The sequence below is a fragment of the Podarcis filfolensis genome (assembly GCF_964270895.1).
Source record: "Podarcis filfolensis genome assembly, chromosome: 1".
Taxonomy (NCBI): Eukaryota; Metazoa; Chordata; class Lepidosauria; order Squamata; family Lacertidae; genus Podarcis; species Podarcis filfolensis.
This window is the reverse complement of record NC_139604.1, coordinates 118,601,352-118,627,270: the sequence shown is the minus strand read 5'-3', so window position 1 is coordinate 118,627,270 and position 25,919 is coordinate 118,601,352. Positions and strand designations below refer to the sequence as shown.

Genomic DNA, 25,919 nt, shown 5'->3' with positions numbered 1-25,919 from the left:
ATTGAGTTACTTGCAGAGTATGTGCTAATAGAACACTGGAAAGTTGGTTGATGCACATTTAATTATAGGCTCTTATTGACTAGTGACACAGTTTTAGCTCAGCTTTTGTTGGTATTTAATTTTTTATAATAATTAATTGTAACAATACTTCAAATTTATTTACACACACACACACACACACACACACACACACACACACACATAGAATCATAGAGTTGGAAGAGACCACAAGGGCCATCGAGTCCAACTCCCTGCCAAGCAGGAAACACCATTAGAGCACTCCTGACATATGGTTGTCAAGCCTCTGCTTAAAGACCTCCAAAGAAGGAGACTCCACCACACTCCTTGGCAGCAAATTCCACTGTCGAACAGCTCTTACTGTCAGGAAGTTCTTCCTAATGTTTAGGTGGAATCTTCTTTCTTGTAGTTTGGGACCACTGCTCCGTGTCCGCTTCTCTGGAGCAGCAGAAAACAACCTTTCTCCCTCCTCTATGTGACATCCTTTTATATATTTGAACATGGCTATCATATCACCCCTTAACCTCCTCTTCTCCAGGCTAAACATGCCCAGCTCCCTTAGCCGTTCCTCATAAGGCATCGTTTCCAGGCCTTTGACCATTTTGGTTGTCCTCCTCTGGACACGTTCCAGTTTGTCAGTGTCCTTCTTGAACTGTGGTGCCCAGAACTGGACACAGTACTCCAGTTGAGGTATGACCAGAGCAGAATACAGTGGCACTATTACTTCCCTTGATCTAGATGCTATACTCCTATTGATGCAGCCCAGAATTGCATTGGCTTTTTTAGCTGCCGCGTCACACTGTTGGCTCATGTCAAGTTTGTGGTCAACCAAGACTCCTAGATCCTTTTCACATGTACTGCTCTCAAGCCAGGTGTCACCCATCTTGTATTTGTGCCTCTCATTTTTTTTTTGCCCAAGTGCAATACTTTACATTTCTCCCTGTTAAAATTCATCTTGTTTGTTTTGGCCCAGTTCTCTAATCTGTCAAGGTCGTTTTGAAGTGTGATCCTGTCCTCTGGGGTGTTAGCCACCCCTCCCAGTTTGGTGTCATCTGCAAATTTGATCAGGATGCCCTTGAGCCCATCATCCAAGTCGTTGATAAAGATGTTGAATAAGAGCGGGCCCAAGACAGAACCCTGTGGCACCCCACTAGTCACTCTTCTCCAGGATGAAGAGGAACCATTGATGAGCACCCTTTGGGTTCGGTCAGTCAGCCAATTACAAATCCACTGAGTGGTAGCATAGTCAAGACCGCATTTTACCAGCTTCTTTACAAGAATATCATGGGGCACCTTGTCAAATGCCTTGCTGAAATCAAGGTAGGCTACATCCTACCTTGATTTCATCCTACCTTGATTAGTACTACACACACCGTTTGATTGTAGTACTAATTTATTGTCAGTTATTCTTCTACTTTGCCCTCACTGGGCAGAAATTGGATAATGTATTTTCCCTTACAGTTCCTTTCACTGAAAGGGTGGCAGCCTTGATTTTTTTTAAAAAAATAAGAATTAGGAAAGAGGCTTGGAATATCCTTAAGGTGATCAACCTCACACCTTCCCATGACTATGCCCTCTTTATTGTTTTCAGTTGGGGTGTAGGCATTAAAATGCAATGTTACTTCTCTTAGACTTAGTCATAAAGATGGTTGCAGTCAGTTAGAAGGCACAGCAAGGAACTATTGCTGTGTAGCATCCCAGCTGTTTCAGCACTGATTCTCTGGGGGAGAGAAGCACTTGACTAACCCATCCATAGCTAAACAGTGTTGGGGTGTGTCGAGCATTATTTATGCAGACTCTTATTCAATGTGGCCAAGTTGTGAAATACCCTATTTTGAAATTTGGTATTAATTTAATGTCGTTCAAAACTCAGATGGCAGAATTCTTTCCTCTGTATGTCCCCAGATTACTAATACTAGGCTAAAAGTTTGAATAAAATTTTCATCATCAATGTTTCTTTGAAGATTCCGCTAACATTTTTTGCTATTTATATTGTGCATAAAGTTACAATATGGCGTGCTTCTAAGTATCAGGAATGATTTAGTTTACCTTGTGACATATCACTTAAGCTCTGTTCCAATTTAATGCCAAGCCATGGCTTGGTGATCAGAAAAATCTTTGCTTGTTCATTTGCCCCTTCTTCCTCATTTTACACAAGTTCTTTTTTCCACTTCCTGAGTTTTGCTAACAGTTGTTTGCTGCTGCGATATTTCAATAAGCAAACTGTGGTTAGTGCTTTGCTTCTAAATTTAAATTTGCAAGCTGGGTTTTGGAAGTAAGGCACTAAATTTAGCTTCCCAGTTTAGTAGTCAGTAATAAAGTGATAATAGTATTTAGGTCTAGTAATGCATAGAAAGGCGCCTTCTGATCAATATTGTTTTGATTATATGTTGGAACTATTTTGTATATTTGCAAAAATTATATTGTTACTCTTGATTATTTTGCTACTGATTCTAACTGCAATTGAGAATATTTGGTTTCCTCCTGCATTTTATTCTACATCCATTCTTTAATAGATGGTGTGTAAACCAATCTACATATTTTAGAAAAAAGTATTATTGCTGACATATTGATCTTTTGTATCTGAATTGGAGTAATATACCCACCTAGTCATGATATTAAAACAGTCCACCCTTTTTACTGTATTTATGGAGAATCTATATGCCATTTGCAAAATGTTTTCCCAGATATCCAGTAGTATATTTTTGCCGATTATGGGGGCCCATTTTTTTCATGTAATCTCTTATTTGTTCATATTCTGTTAGCGTATTTGTTAAGCAGCTGATATTATTTATTAACTTCTGTAGTTTTCATGATAAGGTGTTTGAATTCAGTCATATCTCATTATTTGCAAACATAATTTCAGTTATCCTAGTACACATTACTTAATTTGAAAGCACTCAAACCAGGTGAGTTTCTTTTTGATACGGCTATTACCTAATCAGGGGAACAGCTGATTTAATCAGCTGAGTTTTAGTTGATTGGTTAAAGCTGCATAGGGATAAAATAGTTTAAAGTGGATGTACATATGTGTTGTATCAGTTTAGAAGAGGCATTCTGCTTCCACGTGAAAGAAGAGTGGGAATGCCTGTAATAAAAGGAGTGATGATGCCTCTTCTAAGATACCTCTTCTTGCCACTTGATGTATTGTACTCATAATGAAACAGTTACTTCATCAACCAGTGTACCTTATTAATCAAATGTTGCAGATCTGCTTTTTCTGCTATTTATTTGTTTAACAGGCCTTGCAGTTACAGCAACTTTAGAGAGAAGAGGTTCTCTTAGAGCTGTTTGCTTCAAAGGTTTTTTGTGGCTGACAGAGCAATAGCGGCCAGAAAGTGCTGATAGATTTTACTGCAGCAAGCCTTATGCACATGCATGGCACATGCTTGTTTTTTTTTCTGCACACTTTACACGTTGGCCTGAAATCATCATGTAGCATCCAGTCTGATTGTTAATGAGATCTCTCCTCCCCCTCCTGCCTATTAATAGGACGGGGCTGAGGAAAAGAGATCTCATTAGGATAAAGGGGAGACCACTGAGAATGAGGCAGCAAAGCACTGTGCTTGGTCAAAAGGGGGGAAAAAGCATTGAGCTCTGTGTTCAAAGACATGCAACTTAACAAGGTGAAAATCTTAAGCTTCTAAGTACCTTAAAGTCCCCTTGCTTTTTTGCCACAAAGGTCTTAACTATAACCCACGTTGAGACGATACAAAGAAAATAACCTCATCTTGGTGCCGTTCAGGGATTCCTTTTGGCTGTTGGAAAGATGAGAATTAATGTATGGATTCTTCTCACCAGCAAATTAAGCTCATGTGAAGACATGGACTTCTGAAGGCCTCTTCTGGCAGCCATCATATTCTACAGCATACAGTTAACATTAACTGGTCAGTGAACTCAGATGCATGTGTGCGCTATTAATACAGGAATGAACTCAATCCAGATTCTGCAGTGCCATTACTCGCTGCAGGAAAACAGTTGAAGGTAGTTTTCTGATTGCTCATGCAATGCATTAAACAGCAATGCAAGTGGCAGCTGATATTTAAATACAGGCACATTTCAGTGTTGTTCTTGTTCTCTCCTTCCTTCTCTTTTTGTTTTTCTCTGCGCTAATCTGTTTGTAAAATTGGAATAATTAAGAGCAAGGCTTCCATTGACAGGAGAAGAGGTGATAATATATTTTCCAAGGTGGCATGTGAACTCTTGACTATGTCAGTTATGGAATTGCCTAGCTATGTGTTAAAGTGTTAGTTATAATCTGGATAAATTATTAAGCAAATGGAGCTGACCATGATCCTAGCGATTGAAGTAGACATACATAGGGTTGTACTGCATGCCATGGTCTCTTGATTCACCATCTATTAGAATTAAATTTCCCATCTTCAAACCTTTCCTTGTTTACAAATATCCATGTAAATAGTCTTATTACTAGTCCAATAAAACGGCAGTGTGTGCTTTTCAATTAAGCATTTGTCCTAATGTTCCCATTTGCATTTTTTTAGAAGTCTGCTACATATTCAGAGTTGACTAAAATAAAGTGAACGTAATACTGCTTCCAAAGCTAAGGAAGCATGAACTTAAAAGATCTGATTTTTGCCATTTATCAACTGGTTGCTTCATTTGAATAAGTGTCTATCTCTTTTTGATCAACCTGAAAAATTTGCATGCTCTGCAGCAGCCATATTCTATACTTTATTAAATATCTGTCAATTATAAATATCAAGGTTTTACATTAATGTCAAGATAGTACATCAAAAATTCATGGAATATGTGACTTTTTCCAAGGGTATTTAATACTTAATGCATTTGTGTCATTTTTCTTTCTAGATATATTGACAGGTTTTATTAAGTGTTTGTTAGGGAGATTTCATTTTTACCGAGGGACTGTAAAGAGAAGCTGCATGCTAAATCGATTTTTTAATCAGAGTATTCTTCTCTTGGTCACTTCAGCAGAGATACGCCAACATACTTTAAAACTCTGGAAAGCATTCTCAGAAATTCAGCAATTAATTTCTTTATAACACAATTCTCTAAACACGTATATTTTGCTGTGAAACAGTAATCATTTTGTATTATAATTCAGTATTGTTTCCTGTGCTCCATTAAGAGTAGAGCTTGATTTCTGGAACTGTACAAATAAGGAAATTTCCTTTGAAAAAAGTATCTTAAAAGGTACAGATGGCTTTCAAAAACATTGTATAAAGCTGTTGACTTTTATTTTCCCTGATCATTTTTAGTTTTTGCCATTTAACACATTATTGGTTTTATAAATTTTTATTAAGCTTTTCCTTTATAAATAAATCCGTACAACCATGCTTACAAATTTCCTGTTTTTGAACTTCCACCAGCACATCCCTCAATCATCCATTTTTCTTATCTTCACGCATTTTCTATATGATATTGCCAATTTAATATTATCTTTCCATCTCTATTTCTTTTTTACAATATACCTTATACTATCACAAAGCCTCCTTAAAACCCACTAGCGTTGTCTGTTCATCACAGATAGTTTTCAGATAATCCATGAACTTTCCCCAGTCCTCGATGAATTTGTGATCTTTCTGATATCTGATTTTTCCAGTCATTTTATCCAATTCTGCATAGTCCATAAGTTTCATTCTCCACTCATTCAAGGTCGGTAGTTCCTCTTGTTTCCATTTTTGGGCCATTAATATTCTTGCCGCTGTTACTGCATACTGAAAAAGTTTGTGATCACTTCTATTTATCTCTCTTCCTGTTATTTCTAACAAAAAGGCTTCTGGTTTTTTTTATAAACGTGTATTTAAACATCTTTTTCAACTCATTATATATCATTTCCCAGAAACCCTTTACCCTCTTACATTCCCACCACATATGAAAAAATGATCCTTCTTTTTCTTTACATTTCAAACACTTGTTACATGTTTTGAACATTTTTGCTAACTTTACGGGTGTAATATACCATCTGTATACCATTTTCATAATATTCTCCTTTAACGCCATACATGCAGTAAATTTCATATTTTCATTCCATACTTTTTCCCAATCAGCCAACTGTATATTATAACCAAAATCTCTGGCCCAATGTATCATAACCGACTTTATCTCCTCATCTTTCGTTTGCCATTCCAAAAGTATTTTGTACATTTTTGACATTGTCTTAACATCATTGTCAATTATCTCTGTTTGAAATTTCGATTCTTTCTTGAAGACAGATGATATCCAAATTTTTCTTTTTTAAATATTGTTCAATTTTATTTCGTTTTTTCCTATCGTTCATTCCATTAATATTCCAATTCCAAAGTTTAAGTGCCATCTTTTCTTCCTAATTAAAATTAATTTATTTTATTATAATCTATCCTCTTCTTGTTCTTCTCCATCTGATTCCTCATCCGTCCCTCCATTCTTTTTCTCCTTTTCTTCCGGAAACTTCATCCCCAGCGGACCAACTCCTCCTACCGCTCCTTTTTCTTCCTCTTCCTCTTCCATTAATTCCTTGTAGCGCCTCTGAAATTTACTTGTTTCCTCCGGACTTATAAGTCTATGTTTCTTGCTTTTGTAGACGAAGGAAATCCCCTGAGGGAACTCCCATTTAAATTCAATCTTATTCTTCTTGAGAATTTGGACCAATGGCTTATATGGGTCTCTTCGTTTCAGCAGTCTGACTGGAATGTCTTTAAAAATAATTATATAATTCCCTTCGATGTTCAATCTTGTTTCTCTATTTTTTTGAAGAATTAAGTTTCTCATATCTTTATCTTTAAAAGTAATCAGACAATCTCCAGGCGCTTTCCTTGTTTTAGTTGTTCTTACTCTCATTCTGAATGCATTCTGTACTGATCTTTCAACTTCTTCCTTTTGTAGTTCCAGCCATTGTGCTATCCCTGTTACCAATTTCTCTCTAATATTTTTGCCTTGAATTTCAGGGACTGCTCTCAGCCTAAGATTCACCTCCCGTTGCCTCAATTCATTCATGGCGATTGCGTCCCATATTTCCTCCTGTGACTTACTCACTTCCGATAGTCCTGCTTTTATTTTTTCTTCTTCCCGTTTCACTTCCTTCATTTCTGCTCTTGTCTTCTTCATTCCTTCTTCCAAGGATTGTGTTCTCTTAGAGACTTCTTTAATTTGGCCTTTCAATTCTTTTACAGTTTCATCAATTTTTTGGTCCATTTTCCCAATTCTCGTGTCTACCTGTTCTATTCTTGTATCCACATGCTCCAATTTATCCTCCATATTCTTCTCACTTTGTCTAATTTCCGCAAACATTTTCAATATTTCAGCCTTAAAATCTGATTCTGGTTTTGACCCTCTTCTGTCTCCTGGTGTTCCTCCCTCCCCACCCTTTTTCGGTAGATGAGACATTCTCACAAATATCCTTCAAAACTTTCAAGTAACTAAGAACCCACCACCACTTCAATCTTATATGGGCTCAACCCCAGTACAAGTATGACATTTATAATCAAATTCTATAATTCATATAAGTCCCACTTTGAATTGTCTTTTTAACGCTTTCTCAAGCTTGTAAAATTTTCAGCCCAATCAGTAAATTTGAGGGAGAATAGTTAACTGGAGCTGCAAGCCCTTAAAGCATATTCTTCTTGCCACCAATTAGGCTAATCCTTTTGGAAATTGTAATATTCCGTTTGTAAATCAGTATTTGTCCCAATTGTAACCCAATTATATCACGAGAAAAAAATAAAAAATGGAGAAATTAAACACCAATTATTAAACACCAATTGTGATAGATACGGAATGTGTCCACTTTCAGTGCTATTTTAGTATCGGCAACACAACCAGGATAAAACTGGAACTATAAATGTGCATCCACAGATTGAGAAGTCCTATGTTTTCCTCCTTGAAGTAATACCTTTATGGGCAAAGCATACACTTCAAAATGCATAATCAAGTTTGCATTCTGTTGCAACTTTCTTCTATGGGCAGTGTTTGATGAATTAGTATGGTTTGGGGCAGGAAATGAGAAAATACTGAGAAGGAGCTGGAATCAGGTTAGTAACCAAGGGATGACAAACATAGCATTTACACATGGGCCACATAGTCCCTTAGGGCAGGGACAACTGAAATGATGCTCTCCAGATTTTGGACTACAACTCACTTCAGCCCCAGTCATGACCAGCGTTGAGGGATGATGGGAGTTGTAGTCCACATCATCTGAAGGGAACCATGTTGGTTACCCATGGCACATAGTGGATATGTAGATTGCATGTTTTTAATGAGCATGTACTGTTAAGATTATGTCCTGGACCAAAATATCTTAGGAAATACCCATTTGCATAGCCTGAGATGGTAATAGGCAAGTTTCTATGTATTGAGGCTCTACTCTAGGCTTCCTCTGTTCATGAATCCGCTAGCATGTGAAGCTAGTTAGTGGTGATTTTCCAGAGGCAGTGATCTGCTCCTTTTTTCGTGAGGTTAAATTGGTCTGTTCAGTACAAGGCTTTTAAGTGACTTTATGGATACAGTCGTACCTCAGGAGTCGATTGCCTTGTGAGTCGAACGTTTTGGCTCCCAAATCCCACAAACCCAGAAGTGAGTGTTCCGGTTTGCAAACGTTCTTTGGAACCCGAACGTCCGACGTGGCTTCTGCAGCTTCCAATTGGCTGCAGGAGCTTCCTTGGTTTCCAAACGTTTTGGAAGTCGAACGGACTTCCGGAACATATTCCGTTTGACTTCCGAGGTACGACTATATATTTGAATGTCATATTAAACCATAGTTCATGTATAACACTACTCAGAATTCCCCATTTCACTCTTCCCTCGATCATGGCTGCAAAAAGCCACAAGCCTTGCTTTGTTGCATTGGAGTCAGAATTGTAGAGTTGGAAGGGTCATCTAATACAACCCCTGCAATGTAGCAATCACTTGATAACAAACTTGGGCTATGGCTCGTGGTTTGCTTGTAGAGCCCAAGTTCAAAGGACACAACAAGCTTGTGGTTTGGCATGGGCATAAGTAGAGCAAAGCAGGGAATCCTTAAGCCACAGTTGAACATTAGGGTGTAAGTCAGCTTTGCAGTACTGGCAGCTTGCTGGACTGAACAATCCCCCCTCACCTCATGCATTGTTTTTGGGGTTCCCCTGACCCCCCTCAGCTAATTGATTTTGTGGTTGAAAGTCGCATTGTACAAACAGAGCTTCCTCTGACCGGGTTTATTAGGTGAATTCTGGTTTAATGTGACATCGGAATATTGTATATTGTCTTGTTTAAAGAGCTGTTGTTGTTGTTTTGAAAAATCATAATAATGAAAACAAAAGCAAGGTCAGTTTTTAATTTTCTGTAAGCCAACATTGTTTTTGTTTTTGTTGTTTTTTACTGGATAAACCTAGATTTCAAAACAATAAGGTCTGTGTGAGCTTTCATTCTCTGCAAAAGTTCTTGCAGTCTGTGGTGAAGTAATCTGATCATCTATATTTAATCGATGTTAAATTCCATCTTGAAGAAAATTGCCCTTCTGCATGTTTTTAAGACAAGAGTTCTAAGGCTGTATTCTGTATTAAATGTGTTCCAGTTTGGTACCAGTAGGTGGAGTCATAGCCATTCTAGCAATCCCATTTTTGCTTCAGAGCGATCTTAACCAAAGAGTATGACCGCTTAGCTGGAAGAGCTTTTCTTAGTTGAATTGTTACACAAAAATAATGTACAATAACAGCACTTTTTGTCTAAGGTTGTTTTACGATGTCCATAGGTATTTTCAAAAAGGGTTTGCCCATAACAAGACAAGATGTTGGCTTTCTAATGTGTTTTTCCCCGCCATGTCAATGCAAAATATCTAAGCAAATTAATAACCAGTTATCTGTGAACATTTTTTACTTGTCAAGGTAACTTTTACCAAAATCGGACCATTTGTGTAACCTTGAATTATATATTTTCACTGTATCAATGCCCACATTGTCAAACAGCAAAAATGGGATAACTGAAAAATTATGTGCTTGGTTTTGATTTCAATATGCTTTTTGATTTATAATGAGACTAGTGATAATGACTTTCCTAAATTGTGACACTGAGCTTAACACAAATTATTCTGAGAATATGCAACTAAAATAGTCTGAAATGATATTTTGCATGTAAACCAAATCACTTATTTTTTATTAGTTGAGAGAGCCATGGTTTTCAAAGCTAGTCCATCCATAGGGCTAATTTAAGGGGTTGGAGAGAGCAGACACCTGGGACATAACACCCAATTGGCAGTCTTTTGTAATATATAATTTGCCTAAAATTGTGCACTGAGCACAAGCTTTTGTTTTCTAATTGATTTACGGTTTGAGCCACTTTTACCTCATCCCCTACTGTCCTGCACACAGTGCCAGCAAGTACATTACTGTGAGAGATGATAAATTACCATGCACTTGTGATGCTAATGCATCAAGAGTAAAAAAAAAAAAAAAAAAGAGCACACTACATAGAGCTCCTTGCATTAACAGTGTTGCAAAGATACATCCAAGCAAAACTCATTTGTATCATTAGAAATAACCATTCATTTGATCACTTACTGAAACCTGCCTATTCAACTGTAATTGAAATGGAATATTAAAATGATACTGTTAATGGCTCTCAATCTCTTAAGAGGGGAAAGGGGTTTTTTTTAAGCATGTTCAAAAGACTATGATTCTTTTTAGCTACTGTGTTTTAAAGTGCATAAGGCAAAGTGGCCTTGGAAGTACTTGAAGTCGGTTGGCCAGAAACGAGAGGCTAGTTCTGTGTAATTAATTCCTCTTTTAAATCATTCTTATTTCCTCATAATAATTAAGGTAGGCTTGCCATATTTCAGAAAGTAAAATTCCTGAGACACCCCCAAAGTCGTTGAGCTTCCTCTTTCTGGGGCTGGCTGAGCGGCAGGCACCGGGCATGTTATGAGCTCCCACCTGGGGAGCCCCCAACACATGGGACTCAAACCCACAACCTTAAGATTAAGAGTCTCATGCAGAGCTATCCTGGGGGGTGGGTGTTAATGCACACAAACAAACAAACAACCCCTCCCTGCTCAGAATTCTTTTCCCAACAGATGTGGAGTATTTCAACCCAACCCCAGAGTGAGATCCCAGCATTCTGCAGAAGGAGTAGGAATGAAATGTTCACATTTCCTTCACATAGATGGGAAGAGGCGTTCCTTTCTACCCGCCTTGGTTTCCCCTCCACTAGATCAGAGAAGACCAGAGAGACTCCATCCCAAATCCTAGAGAGTCCCTGGCAGTCAGCATAGACAACACTGAAGTAGAGGGACCAATAGTCAGCTTCCTACGTTCCCAGTTCTAAGCATGGTTACTCAGAGCTTAATTCCATTTATCCCAATAGGGCTTACTGTCTTGTAAGGTGCAAAGGCATGCAGCCTTTAACATGTGGTACGTCCAATATATAATTATATAATCTATGCATGTGACCATAACTGCTTCAACATTTAAATGTATTATGACTTGCAAGGCATGTGTAACGTCTGATTATTATTATTAAAAAAAAAGAAAAAGAACCATTTTTGGATGTAAAGGAAGAGAGATGCTTAAAATACATTCACCCCTAAAGTGTGACTAAGGAGAACATAGAATTAACGTTTCAGGTTAAGAAAAGAAAAGAATTGGGACAAGCTTTTTCTCAGTCAAGTTTTTATGTGTGGCGTGGAGATGGGAGTCCACCTTAAATGTGTGTGTGTGAGATGTTGTGGGTTCCAGTCTTTGAAATATGAAGAAACAGATTTATAGCGGCTGCTGGGCACAACAAATTAAGTTGACAGTGATGTATGAGAGCATAATAGCATGATGATCCCTCTGTAGCGCGGCTGGACGCCTCCTGCTTCATTTGGCTCTTGTTAGGATCTGTTAGGCAGCTAAATAATGAAATTCTGCTGACTGATTTCTGGTTGTTGTTTTTTGTTTTGTTTTTCCTTTTCAACTCTTCTCTGAATCCTCTTATTTCTCAGACCCATCCTAATGCCAGCAAACTGCCATTAAAGGATTCTTTCACTTATGATGATTACAGGTTGGTTTCCCTTTTTATATAAAAGTGGGTTGTTAAATGCCTTCAAATGCTTCCCTAGAAAATAATCAAGTTATTAATCATGAATCCCTGGTCCAGCCATAGTAGTTATATTACAGATCGGAGAATATAATTAATTTAGCCATCTAGATTTTAACATCAAAAGTTTTATAGCTAACCAGTTAGCATTAATTAATGGTTGTTTCTAAATGCTGTTGTATTACTTTTCTTAATGCTTTATATTACTTTTTTAATTGGTCTTGGCCCACAGTTACTGTTTAATACTCTGGTATCTGTTAAAACAAAAGTAAGACCATGTATATATATATATATATATATATATATATATATATGCGCGCTGGAGCATGCTTTGTAAGAAAAGGACTTACATTCATAGAAGTCTTGCTATGTCTGAATTGACTCCCAGAGAAATTATCTTAACTTTCTGACATTATTGAGCTGTCACATCAAACCAATACATTAACCAAAACTGGATACAACTTGTTTGTTTGTTTGTTTGTTTAGTCTGTCCCACATTCCTTTAGGTTTTCAAAAGTTAGATGCTGCAAGTGATTTATTATTATTATTATTACTACTATTGTTAACAACAACAATAATGTTATTATTAGTCCCCTCCCATCCGACTAGATTGCCCCAGCCACTTTTGGTGGCTTCCAACAAAATATTTGAAATACAATGAACCATCAGTCATTAAAAGCTTCCTTATACAGGGCTGCCTTCAGATGTCTTCTAGAAGTCATATAGTCATTTATCTCTTAGACGTCTGATGGGAGGGTGCTTCACAGGGTGGCACCACTACCGAGAAGGCCCTCTGCCTGGTTCCCTGTAACTTCACTTCTCATAGTGAAATTACTGCCAGAAGGCCTTCAGAGGTAGACCTCAGTGTCTGGGCTGGACAGTGGGGGTGGAGATGCTCCTTCAAGGGCCAAGGCTGTTTATGCCTTTAAAGGTCAGAATAAGTGGACGGAAGACAGTAGATTGGCAAGGGATTCTGATTCCCAATTGTTTTGCAGTAGCAACAGCAAGCAAAATGACACACTCCCCGCCCCCCCAAAAAAAATACCTAGGTTGCTGAAATGGAGAAAGAATGATGTTCTTCTGAAAGAACTGTGAACTCATTTCAGTTCTTGTACTGAACAGCTATTCCTTGGCTCTTAATGTGCTCAGAGGCACCCTGTTCAATTCTAACAATATGTCTTTTTCACCCGACTGGTTGGTACTAAGAGCAGATTTTTTTTCTGCCATTGGCAGAAAGTTGGGAAGGATTATAATCTGAATTGGAACTTTTTGTCTATGGCTTTCACTAAACTTAGTATTTTGTCTTGTAGATGGGCAGTTTCCTCTGTCATGACACGACAAAACCAGATTCCTGCTGAGGATGGTTCCCGGGTTACCTTAGCACTGATTCCTTTATGGGACATGTGTAATCACACCAATGGGCTGGTAAGAACAGTGTTGTTGGGTTGTGTGTGTGTGTGTGTGTGTGTGTGTGTGTGAGAGAGAGAGAGAGAGAGAGAGAGAGAGAGAGTGTCCAATAGCACATTGACTAATCCACAGCGGCTATCCCTGGGATAATGGATATGTCTCAGGTTGACAAGATAACTCTAAATATGTCAGGACGAAGGAGAAAGGAGATATTTTTAACAGGTGTTTAACACACAAGAGAAGGAGCCAGACACTCGGAGGTAAAAGAATTCCAATAGTAAGCAGCAGAATGGGGGGCACCCTCTAGGCATGGAAGGTGTTGCTTTGGGGATGCGAATGTTTGTTTCAGAGGACCTTACCACCTTAAAACTAATAGCTAGACAGGAGGAGAAGGACAATATAATGTTGAGGAACAAAATCATCAATACAAGTTTTGCTGGGAGGAGAAAGTATGTGCAAAGGAACTGCTTTGTGCAGAAGTTGTCTTTATCGAAATCTGCAGTAAAAACAAAGATATGTTCCCTCCTTTCTCGAGCTATGATGTTTGATACCAGCTGATGGATCTCTTGTATCTCTGTTTTTCCATAGTATTAATACTAGTAATTTTGGGCTTGTTGCATGATGATCCTCTCCGTCCAGTAGGCTCTAAACCTCTGGCAGCACCAGCAACCAGTTTGACTGTCAAGTCACAATACCGCTAGAAAATAACAATGAGAAATACATGAAGACAGTATTCTTGACAGAGTTCTTGGAGCAGGATGATCTAATTAGTAGTGTCAGGAGCAAGAGAAAGCAGGATGGACACAGTTCCAGCTAAAACCAAAAGAGCCTTTTATTATTTAGCTTGTGGAAGAAGAAGAAGAAAGGCCCATGGGGTAGAGCAAGAATAGAGATGCATTATAGCTGACTGACTTGAGAAACATCTCGGCACCAACTTTGCAGCAGACTTCAAAGAAGGCAGGGTCGTCTCTCTTCCAGCTTTCATGCAGTGAGTCAGGATTTCATGGAGCATCAGTATGGAATCAGAGGCCAGAGTTGTGCTAAGCTCACAGGGAAATCCTTCATTATAATATAATAATATAGCAATCTCAGGCCTAGGTCCATATGCAGCCCCTCAAGCCTCTCTGTCTAGCCCTTGGCATTCCCTCAGGCTGGTGCTCCTCCACACCTCTCGCTAACCCTACCGTGTGCCCCCTTCAAGTGCCTTTGCCCGAGTAGATGTGTCCTTGAACTGGGATGATATGCATGAGTTTTGCCTGGATAGAGTGTGCGTTCATGTAAACCTCAATAATTTGTATGGCTGGAATGTAGCCAGCTGTAATAAAGGGAGGAGTCCTCCTATCTGTTGCTCTTCCACCCTCAGTCCATGAACTGTGGTGGGGACCTATAACTAAACCTGACCAGCACTGTAACATTGAGTTTAAGCATTTTCGGAGGGGGGGGACCCAAAGTTTGCATTTTGATGAAACATTTTCTTAATGCATCATTTTGTGCATATATTGGCCTATTTTTCATGTCTTAAGGTTTACTCTTCATGTCCCTTTGATATAGAAGGGGATGTTTCCCTTGAGCTCAATGAATGTTGTGGGCAGGTTGATACTCAAAATCAAAACTGTCCATTAGCTCTTTGGATTTTATTTGGTTCAGAGCCCTTTGCTGTGGCTGTTTGCTTTTCCTAGCCCCCCTCCCCCCCTTGCTAGACTGTAGTCTATATTTCCCCTGGGTGTTGGTGCTGGGGATTAGCTAGGACTACTGCGCTAGTCCTTATGGGTTTGATCCCCCATGGATAGTTTCTCCTCATTTTTCAGCTCCTGGGACAAGAGGAAATTTTTTTTAATAGAACTATAAAAATCCGACATGCCCAAATTCCAAGCTGCTTTTTTGTTTGGAACACTTGTATACAAACAAAAATGATATTAGGAAAAGAGAAACCTTTGAGAAGGACAAAAAAGCTAGGGAATGAGAGGAACAGCTTTTTTTAAAAAAATGAAAATGAAAGCCCATAAAACAAGTTTCATATGCCATAAAACCAGGCACCCTCCCACAAATTCTATATATCGAAACATTAAAAGAGACCTGAAACACTTGAAACTGATTGTCATCCAATTTAAAGTATTCTGATTAAAGGTGTTAGTTTAAAGAAGAAGAAAAACATTTTCCCTTTCTATTTAGATGATGGCATGTGTCAGAGTAGGCAACATACTAGAAAAGACATTCACTTGTATGTGATATAAGATTAATAACTCCTCTAAGATGATACCTGCAACCCTCTTTTTCTTCTTCTGCCTGATTAAATAGGGCACTCTCTTAAATCAGTCAAAAGATTTTAAATCTATTGATTTAACTGATTATTCAACTAAGCATTACAGCCCCAATTGAAAACCTCTGTAGATTTTGTTTCAAATCACATCTTCAGGACACAACTATGTATGAGGCCTGTTCCTTGAGATTGGTATGTTTTCTGTGTTGTACAGCTTGATTTATCAAGAACATTCCTGCTTTATGAAAATAATATTGTGCGACAGTTTCCATGTTAATAATGAGCCACTTTAATCCTTGTGGTTTGATAAAAGAAATATGCTTAAGTGGCAACTTCTTCATCTTCCCACAGCAAAATCCCATCACCATCTAAGAATAATTACCTAAGTTTCAGATAAAGAGATTATTTGCAAATAAATTGGAGTCCTCTGAAGAAAGTATCCCCCAAAGATTCACAGTTATCCACTCCTCTTTTTGATTTAGAGTGATGAAAAATGCACTGAGAGTTGAAGTGTGTGACAGAAACTAGTTCTCTTAGTGCAGTGCTGCAGAGTACCCCATGGGAGTAACTTGAAACTCAACAGCACTGTTATGTGCGAGAGGGGTCAACTCAGGACCAACACAAAGTGATCTAGAAGGGTGCCATTTTTTATAGCTTTTCTGTAATATTTGAGAATTTTTGGAGAACAGGTGAGGTCCCTGCAAGCTGGAAGTGTGCAAATGTTGTCCCCATCTTTAAAAAAAAATGGGGGGATTATCTGACCAAACTCTCACCAGCCTTTGAAATAGGATTGGGGAGCCTCTGGCCCTCCAGATGTTGCTAAACTACAACTCCCATAATCCCTGACCAATGGCCATGTTGGCTGGGGCTAAAGGGAGTTGGAATCCAGCAACAGCTGGATGGGCACAGGTTCCCCAATCACTGCTCTAAAAGAAAGGAAAATACAAGGTAACTTCCCCAAGGACAAAGGGGCTTGACTTTGTTACAGGGTAGTAGGTGCTGTTTCTTCTTGTTATTTTTTAAGTAGTGGTCATTTTACAACCTTTAAAGCAGACACCCCCAAACTCGGCCCTCCAGCTGTTTTGATACTACAACTCCCATCATCCCTAGCTAGCAGAACCAGCGGTCAGGGATGATGGGAATTGTAGTCCCCAAACATCTGGAGGGCCGAGTTTGGGGGGTGCCTGCTTTAAAGGAAGATCAGGCTCATACAAACAATGTTGAACTATAAAATGTTGAACATTTTTCTTCTTTCTTTTGAATCCTCTCTATAGATCACTACAGGCTACAATTTGGAAGATGACCGTTGTGAATGTGTAGCACTTCAAGATTTTAAGGCTGATGAACAGGTAATCTTGAGATGTGTGTGTGATTTAACATTTGAAGTTCCATGTGTAGAATTCATACATGTATAGATGCATCCAATTGATAGTAAATACATGCAATTTTAATTTAGCTTCAGGAGTCTTGTTAATTTTCACTAGGAGTGTTCCGTGAGACATTCCTTACAAATGTGTTATAAAGACTGAGGATAGATAGCTCTCTTTTTTGTAACATAAAAAGTGCATTTGTCATTGCAAAGGAAGAAGAATGCCTTGATCTAAAGCAACCTTACCTTGTGCCATGAGTAACTCAGCCATTTTTTGTTTTGAATGATAGCACATTGGTAGAAATGTTCACGTAGGTGAGGGCGTTTAAAATACTTGACCTGAGCATCATGAGCTGGGCAGCCATTGTTTGTTCAGCATTTTGCTCTTTGGCATTATTTAGTTCACATTCAGCTGTTTTCTGACTTCTTACCACTTAACCGTCCAGAAAATAAAAGATGATGTCACTAACCAATTCAGCTGTCAGGATCCATTCTCCAAGGGATGTATAGCTCCTTTTAACAGGCATCAATATCTGCCTTCAGTGCTCGCTTCTAATATCCTTGCGATTCATGTTGTCCATTATTACTGTTGACCATTAATTCTTGGACTTCCCTGTGATGTAGTATAAAGAGCTATTTGTTAATGCTGTTTATACCCCACCCTGTCACAACAGCTTGAAGTGGATGCTTCATATAGGTTTACAATTTCTCATAAATTTCTTGCAATTCTGAAACATGTCCCAGCTGCTAATTTAGCAAACGACATTATTAAGTAAAATTATTGGATGTTCTCATAGTCCGTTGCGAACCACCCTGGGATCTTCGGGTGATGGGCAGTATACAAATTTAATAAAGAAAAGAAGAAATTAGGTCATTTGTCCCCATAAACTTGCACACAATTAAGTTAAATTTGGTACTTATATATGAGAGAAAAGAAAAATCCAGGCATCCATTAGCCACTGGTACCTGAAAAGCAGCATAGTGACTGGCTCGTGAATTACTAAAAAGATCAGGATGCAGATATTCTTCTTCTACTGATGTGTGCTGCTGTTCGGGGGACTTGGTTCCCACCTCCTCTAAGTCTCTGTTTTGTTCCTTTCCCAACTGTGCTCCCTTCCTCTTGGTATATGCTATGCTCTGTACCCTTAAACTGATATGTATGTGGGCTAGCAGCAAGACCTTGTTTTCCCCTCCATCCCCATGAAGAGGGGAACAGACCAGAATATTCTAGCAAGTACAGGGCCAGCCCACATGGGCTGGGCCAAGCAGCTGCCTCAGGCAGCAGAAGCCTCAGAAGCAGTGCCGGCATTAGTCCCACAAGCTCTTGACGAAATCACGAGAAACCTTGCGAGATTTTGGCAATATCTCACCAGAAGTTGATTTTGGTGCTGGCAGAGCTGGTGGTGAAATGGGTCACACTGATCATGAATCCCACTTCTCACTAGTGGGCATAGGTTTCCATTTCTAGTTATTAGGAAAACTTACTAGCTTTGGTGTTTTGCAAAAACTTTGCACCCCTGCCGCTCAGGTTATCTTTGCTTTTTCCATTAAAAAGACCAAGTATAAATCCGCTGGTGGCTAACAGAATGTGACAGAGGTGAAGGATGAAGCAGAGTTGACACACTGGAGAGAGGATAAGCATTCTCTTGGATATCTGTTGAAAAGGGGGAGCACTATCCAAAATTAATCATAGGACACCAGTTCTGATAACTAGAGTACACATTTATAGAATTAAATGTTATTTAACACGTAGAGTAGACCTCGAGTCTCTCGGCTAGCTGGCTTCCATTCAGTGGTCTTGGGAAGGTAAGCAGAAGGAAAATCTCAGTTAACTTCCCCCCTGCCCCCCGCTGCGCAATATCAGCAAACTCTGTTAGACGGAATAATAGTTCAGGAATAATTAGTTCAGGAATAATACCCAGTAATATTTTGAGGTCCCTTTAGAATGTGGATGCCATCTTTTTAGGTGAGGTGTTCTCTTTCTTTGATTGGTCAAGTCATTTGACAACTCACGGCACACCATTTTTTGGAAAAAGCTGCATTTCTGTGTGAATTCTGTTGCTCTCTATTTCTAATGCATGTAGTTCTGAAGATGGTCAATGGAGGAGCTTTGGGCACATGCAGGTAGAGGTCTCTGTGTTTAGAACAGCGTCCAAAGTGTTTGAGTAAAAGTAGTTCCTAGGGTTAAAGTTTGCCTTGTCCGTTATTTAAAGATAGCATTCTCATATGCATTGTGGTCTGCAGCACTATAGTATGGGGAGGGGGGGTTGTGTAATGTGTAATTTGTCATTCCATGAGTTGATCCTAAGCTATTTTTCTGTCCCTTCGCTTCTCTTTTCATCCTCCTAGATTTACATTTTTTATGGCACTCGGTCAAATGCTGAATTTGTGATCCACAGTGGGTTTTTCTTTGATAATAATTCACATGACAGAGTGAAAATAAAGCTTGGAGTGAGTAAAAGTGACAGGCTGTATGCTATGAAGGCAGAGGTCTTAGCTCGCGCTGGCATCCCAACGTAAGTCAAATTGAAAGACGCTGTTTTTGTATCGAAACATTTCAAGCTCTAAGGTCAAGTAGAACATTATAGCAAAACTGCTGTTCATTAAAGTAGGTGGGGCCTACATTATATCTCACTCCTATATAGTTATCTTAAATTGCTGTTATTAAGCAAGTTTGCTGATTATGAGACACGTTTACCAACATCTTTAGAATAAATTGTCTGTTGGAGGGCAAGAGAATATGCCGGTTTGCTATTTTTGCTCTCTGTTTCCCCTCATTATAAAAGTACTGTCATGGTCTATTTGTGACCTATAATGCTTTCAGCATCCTTCATTTTTGAACCATAAATCCAAACACACACTGTTGCTTTTGAACCATAATCTTTTTAATTCAGACTATTGTACAATATCTAGTCAGTGTTCTTTGGTTGAATTACCAGCCATCTTGCTAGATTGAATAGATTTTCTTCTAATGGATTTTTCAATAATTTCTGATGGTCAGTATGTCAAGGGAGCAAGTGTTAATATTTTGTAGCTTGGAAATGAGATTTCTATAGGCCTTAACGTGGTAAATGAAAGCATGCACAATTTTTATTAGGTGGTTATATAAAGTAATAGTAAAGTAATACTTGACTAATCTATTATAGAGAAGGAACTGTTCAATTTTTATCTGAGAAAAGTTTGAACAGCTTCAGTTTAATGCTCAGAAATTGGATTGACCCTTATACAGCTTCACTTTACAATAATAAGAATATATTATAAATTAAGGATTTTCATACCGCATAATCAAGCTACCAAAGACTGACATCTTATTCACTTTTTTTTTTACTTTCTTTTTTAGTTCTAGTGTGTTTGCCTTGCACTCAACAGAGCCTCCAATCTCAGCCCAGCTTCTGGCTTTCCTTAGAGTGTTTTGCATGACGGAAGGTAAAAAACCTTTATGAAAAATTGTATCAAATTTTGTTCGATTGTTTGAAGGTCAAAATTGGATTAAGGAAAGAAAATTCAGCCCTCCAAAGAATTCCAGAGAAATTACTAGCCCACCAAAGAAAAAAACATCCTAGCCTTTTTGACCATATATATCATCCTCTGGTAGACATTAATGGAACACTGAAGATATGGAAAGACTATTTTCCAGTTTGCAAAAGCTTTTATAGAATTTTAGAGTTGGAAGTGATCCTGAGGATCATCTAGTCCAACCCCCTGCAATGCAGGAATATACAGCAGTCCCATGCAAGGATTGAACCTGCAACCTTGCCATTATCAACACCATGCTGTAACCAACCTAGGCAAATTTTACTTGTCACAATTGATTACACAAATGGCTATTTACAAGCCTAGTTTGGAAGCCAAAATATATTCTTCAGGATTTTTATACCTCTTTTCTCTTGGAGATGCTATATTGAGGAAGGTGTGGAATTGCAAATAAAAGATCATTAGTCAGGTATTTATTTATCGCTTTATGCAAAAATAAAACCCCTCTCAAGGTGAGTTTGTAAGATGAAATAAATAAAAGCAATTTAAAACCACAACAATTTAAAATTATGAACAATACACACTCTGTGATGGTGAAGCCTTCTTAGGCTGTGATATTTTCACAGACTTAGCTGGAAGAAAATCACATTGAACTTGGTGATGGCCAGAATAAATGGAACAATTCTCTGTTTGAATTTAGAGAATCGATTCTTTACCAGTAAAGTCTGGAGCTTCAGCTCTGAAGAACTCAGAAAGCAACAGGTCCACTTACTAATGCTTATGAATGGTTTGGTTTTGTTAGCCTTCCAGAGGCCAAAATAAATGGAGCAATTGCTGATTGTCCTTTCTCCGCCTCACAGATGAGCTGAAGGAACACTTGATAGGAGAGCATGCCATCGACAGAATCTTCACTCTTGGCAATTCTGAATTTCCAGTGAGCTGGGACAATGAGGTGAAACTTTGGACATTCCTTGAAGCCAGGGCATCTCTTCTGTTAAAAACCTACAAAACCACTATTTTGGTAAGACTTCTAAGAGCATGCTCGTACTTACAACCTAACGGGATATTTGGTCTAATCTCATAGGAATGAGTTTGTCTTTTTAAAACATTCCCTTTTGGTGCCTTTCTCCTCTAGAAAGGAGTTAATAGTATTCTTTGTGCTTGAGAGATGTTTAGAGGTGTAAGCTCATCATTTGGCTGCTGCACTGTAGGTTTTCTGAACTTTGTACGGTGGTACCTCTGCTTACGTACTTAATTCGTTCCGGAGGTCCGTTCTTAACCTGAAACTGTTCTTAACCTGAAGCGCTGCGCGATTTCTGTTCGCATCCTGAAGCAAAGTTCTTAACCCGAGGTACTATTTCTGGGTTAGCGGAATCTGTAACCTGAAGCGTATGTAACCCGAGGTACCACTGTATTCAGAAATGGACCATGATCTACAGCCCATATGCTGGGATTCTGAGAAAAAAAAAATTCTATTTTAGTATGTGTGCAGTACTTTGGGGTTGAGGAGGCAGGGATGGACCTCTTAATGCTTATGATTTATACCCACTTTTCAGACACACTCATTCCAGCTACTCTATGTCTTTCTGGGCATGGAAACTCTTTTGTCTTCTTTTGTCTTCAAATTGCAAACATTTCCTTTTTTTCAGACCTCCACTGACTTAAGATTCCAAGACTGTTTCATACTCAGCATTACCTGCTCACTTTAATGACTCTACTCTCTGTCTCTTAGGCCTAGAACACCTATCAGCTGCTACCTTTCACTATGTATAACTGCATTCATTTTTACATTTGACCTGGCATAACAATGGCATTGTTATGATTAATACAGCAATGTAAAAAACTGGTACCTTTGACCACTTACAGAAGTACAGCTTTATGGTTAAAATCCAAAGCCCTGCTTAGATTTTGGTGAATACACAACGTTTTATTCTCTTCTCTTCTCCCCTCCCCAATTTCTGTTTTTAGGATGATAAATCTTTTTTGGAAACGCATGACCTTACCTGTCACGCGACAATGGCTATTAAACTGCGCTTAGGAGAGAAAGAAATTTTGGAGAAAGCAGTCAAGAGTGCAGCCGCCAACAGAGAGTACTACGGCAAACAAATGGCAGAAGGAGTTCTCCTCCCCAAGTATGAAGAGAGTAATATTGCCTTACTAGAGAATACTGTGGCAGACTCAAGACTCCCAATTGTCTTGAGAAACTTGGACGAAGAGACAGAGGATCAAGAGGACTTAAAGATTGAGGAAGCCATTGGGGCAGAAGTTGCAGCAAACGGATTTGTGAATGGTGACAATTCTTTGCTTAACGGGACCAAATCGGAAAACGAAAATCTAAATCAAGAGGAAAGTAACAGAGAGACTGAAGATGCCAAAGAATCTTCTTCAGACAGTACTGATGAGGTTAAAGAATAGCTCTAAAATAGTTTTGAATTTATTGTGAAATTGAAAACTAGCAGGTGTTCTCCTCTTCTTCTTCTTCTTCTTCTTCTTCTTCTTCTTCTTCTTCTTCTTCTTCTTCGAACAGTGATTTAAATTGGTGTGTTTCCTAACACTTCTTTCTGCAGAGGAAAATGTTTTTTGCTGCTTTATAATAATAATAAAAAAAAGATTTTTAAGTTATTTAAAAGATTTAGCATCCCTTTTCTACTAAGATTGCCATCTTGCTTTTGGAGGACTAGGGTCCAGGAAAAATGAGAGAGGTGGTACCTTTGGAGAATTGTGCAGCCCTCGGTTAGGAAAACGTGTTTACTTCCTAGGGAAGAGTTCAACTTTATCTGCTATCTTTCTGTTCTGTTTACTCTGACTTCTAAAATGTAAAGCTTGTTTTCTTGCCCAAGGAGGTGGCAAGTTTGACTGACTGACCACTTGGTATAAGCAGAGATCAGAGCAGCACAAAAGAGTAGATGCACTGAAAAGTAGATACACCCTTAAAAATGTAAGGTGGCAACCTTATTTTCACTAGGTTTCACACGTTAAGAATACATTCTAATTACAGTGGTTTCTATGAACTATCGTTTATTTTGTGGTTTGGTTTACTGTACAAGAAACTTAATTTCCCACCCCACCATATCCTTGAAATCAAAGTGCGCAACTACAGTACATCCTCAGTTTGTTTATTATTATTTTTTAAGGCTTGACTTTTTTAAAATTTCAAAATGGCACTGGTTTAATTTGGTGAAGGAAGAGATTGGAAGCAGCTCAGCCCAGCCTCCAGATGCAAACTGTGTTGTTCAGAGTGAGGCTGCTCCCCAACCTTTTCAGATTTTCACAAATAGCTAGAGATTTTCAAAGCTACACTTTTGACTAAGAAAATTATTAAAAGTAAAACTTGATTAATTTGTGTCTGCTGCTATTTCATTCATTTTGCATGAGCATAAGCGTTGGACGTATTGACTTAGATTTCAATTCTGGTTACACAGGCCGCAAGGGAGTTGGGATAGGAGTGGTAAGCAGCAGGGTCTGGGGAATGTGTGAATACACACAGCAGGGGTGAGAGGAACTGGATCCCACCAGTGTGGACCGCTTTGGCGTGTGGGTGGGGCACTGTCCTCTCAAATCATGTGACAACAAGCGATTCAAAGGTCAGGTATTGGCTTTCAGTGGAAGATTCTTCGTTTGCAGTTCCAGCTCCTCTGCAGCCATTGCTTGACTTCAAACTAGAGAGGCAAAAAGAGACTCTTCCTTGAACTTTCCCATCTGATGTTATATGGTGTCCAATTTGGGGGACGTAAAGGTAAAGGGACCCCTGACCATTAGGTCCAGTCGTGACCAACTCTGGGGTTGCGGCGCTCATCTCGCTTTATTGGCTGAGGGAGTACAGCTTCCGGGTCATGTGGCCAGCATGACTAAGCCGCTTCTGGCGAACCAGAGCAGTGCACAGAAACACCGTTTATCTTCCCGCTGGAGCGGTACCTATTTATCTACTTGCACTTTGACGTGCTTTTGAACTGCTAGGTTGGCAGGAGCTGGGACCGAGCAACAGGAGCTCACTCCGTCGCAGGGATTCAAACCATATCAGGTGGATGACACAGGATAGGGTATTTTCTGTAGCTAAATTGCAGCTAGGTAGCCAGTATCATGTGCAATACACAGGGATTTAACCCGCCGACCTTCTGATCAGCAAGTCCTAGGCTCTGTGGTTTAACCCACATTTGGGGGAAGTGGGTAGTCCTAAATACCCTGGTGGGCCAACCTCTGGGACTTGGGTTTTTTTTAAAAAAATAAGGATTATTAAACAGCTAAATTTTTTTTAACCCCCTAAGGTTGTGTACAACATAAACAATATTGCTAAAAGAAAAATGCAGCATAGAACCAGTGAAATAGCAATAGCAACATGTCCATGAAAAAAAGTCTGGGTATGACACTGTTGTTTCTCAGGACATCATTAAGCCTGCAATTGTGTGCCTTCTTATGTAAGAGTAAATCGTTTTGAAAACATTGGGCTTTACTTCTGAGTAAACATGCATAGGATTGCGTTTAAGATTGTGCTTTATTAAGTCCTTCAGTCGTTATTACTAAATACTACAATATTTAGTGACCATATTGTTGACTAATCAAGTTGGAAGGCTGGATGTTCCCCACCAATGAGCTAAAGCCTATTCGTTTGGGATGTAACCCAGAGAAAGCTAGGCATGCCCAAATCCCATTGACATCTGTGGGTGATTAGAGCTTAACTACAGAGCTAAACTGAAATAGCCCTTTTTAGTTTTGTTCTTGCTATTGTCAAGAGACACTTCTATTTTTTATATGCTTTTGACTGCAACCTTTATTTTTTTGCCAATATCTTAGCCCTGGAATTAGAAGGAAGCATGACTGGTCTAAAAAGCCTGGGTTTTAACGGTCCAGACAATTGTGCAGTTCCTCACAGATCACAGATCAGGAAAGATCTGGAACCTTGGGGGCAGGCGAGCCGTAATCTATAAGCTTGTCTGAACAAACACATTCAGGGAAGTTTCCCAGTCTAAGCTACCAGGAGTCACCAACTTTTGGGGGCCTATGGGAACATTTTCTATTTTGAGAGTGTGCATTGGGTGCCACTCTCCAGTTGCTTCTCCTCCCTCTTCCATGTCCATCTGTTTACTCACCCATCAGTAGGAAAGGAGTAGCATGCACATACACTTTGTTTTTCCCGGTGTCTGGATAAAAATCTGATCCTGCAGAATTAAAAACAGGCACTATTAAACTTTCCATAATTTTGCACAAGGTCCTCAACAGTGCAAGCTTATAGTACATTTCAGTTTTTAAAAAGGGCAGATCTGGTGTGTAGCCCACCTCCACAAAAAATTACATTGCATGGGTTTTCATGTTTTTTTACTTCGGTAAACAACAAAACCACCAGTTACAGAAACACAAATTTCAGGAAGTGTCTGTGAATACTGAGGT

General features: G+C 39.0%; 1 protein-coding gene across 3 annotated transcripts in view; it reads left to right on the top strand.

Moving 5' to 3' along the window:
* The window catches only part of SETD3 (SET domain containing 3, actin N3(tau)-histidine methyltransferase), a 49,757-nt gene extending 25,884 nt beyond the window's left edge, over positions 1-23,873 (top strand). For all 3 annotated transcript variants that reach the window (XM_083614639.1, XM_083614640.1, XM_083614641.1), the window contains exons 7-13: positions 11,930-11,988; positions 13,335-13,449; positions 16,966-17,040; positions 19,410-19,576; positions 20,401-20,486; positions 21,395-21,555; positions 22,503-23,873. In XM_083614639.1, coding sequence (XP_083470765.1) covers positions 11,930-11,988; positions 13,335-13,449; positions 16,966-17,040; positions 19,410-19,576; positions 20,401-20,486; positions 21,395-21,555; positions 22,503-22,949 — 1,110 coding nt within the window. In that variant the 3' untranslated portion in view covers positions 22,950-23,873. The remainder of the gene's footprint in view (positions 1-11,929; positions 11,989-13,334; positions 13,450-16,965; positions 17,041-19,409; positions 19,577-20,400; positions 20,487-21,394; positions 21,556-22,502) is intronic.
* Positions 23,874-25,919: the final 2,046 nt, after the last annotated feature.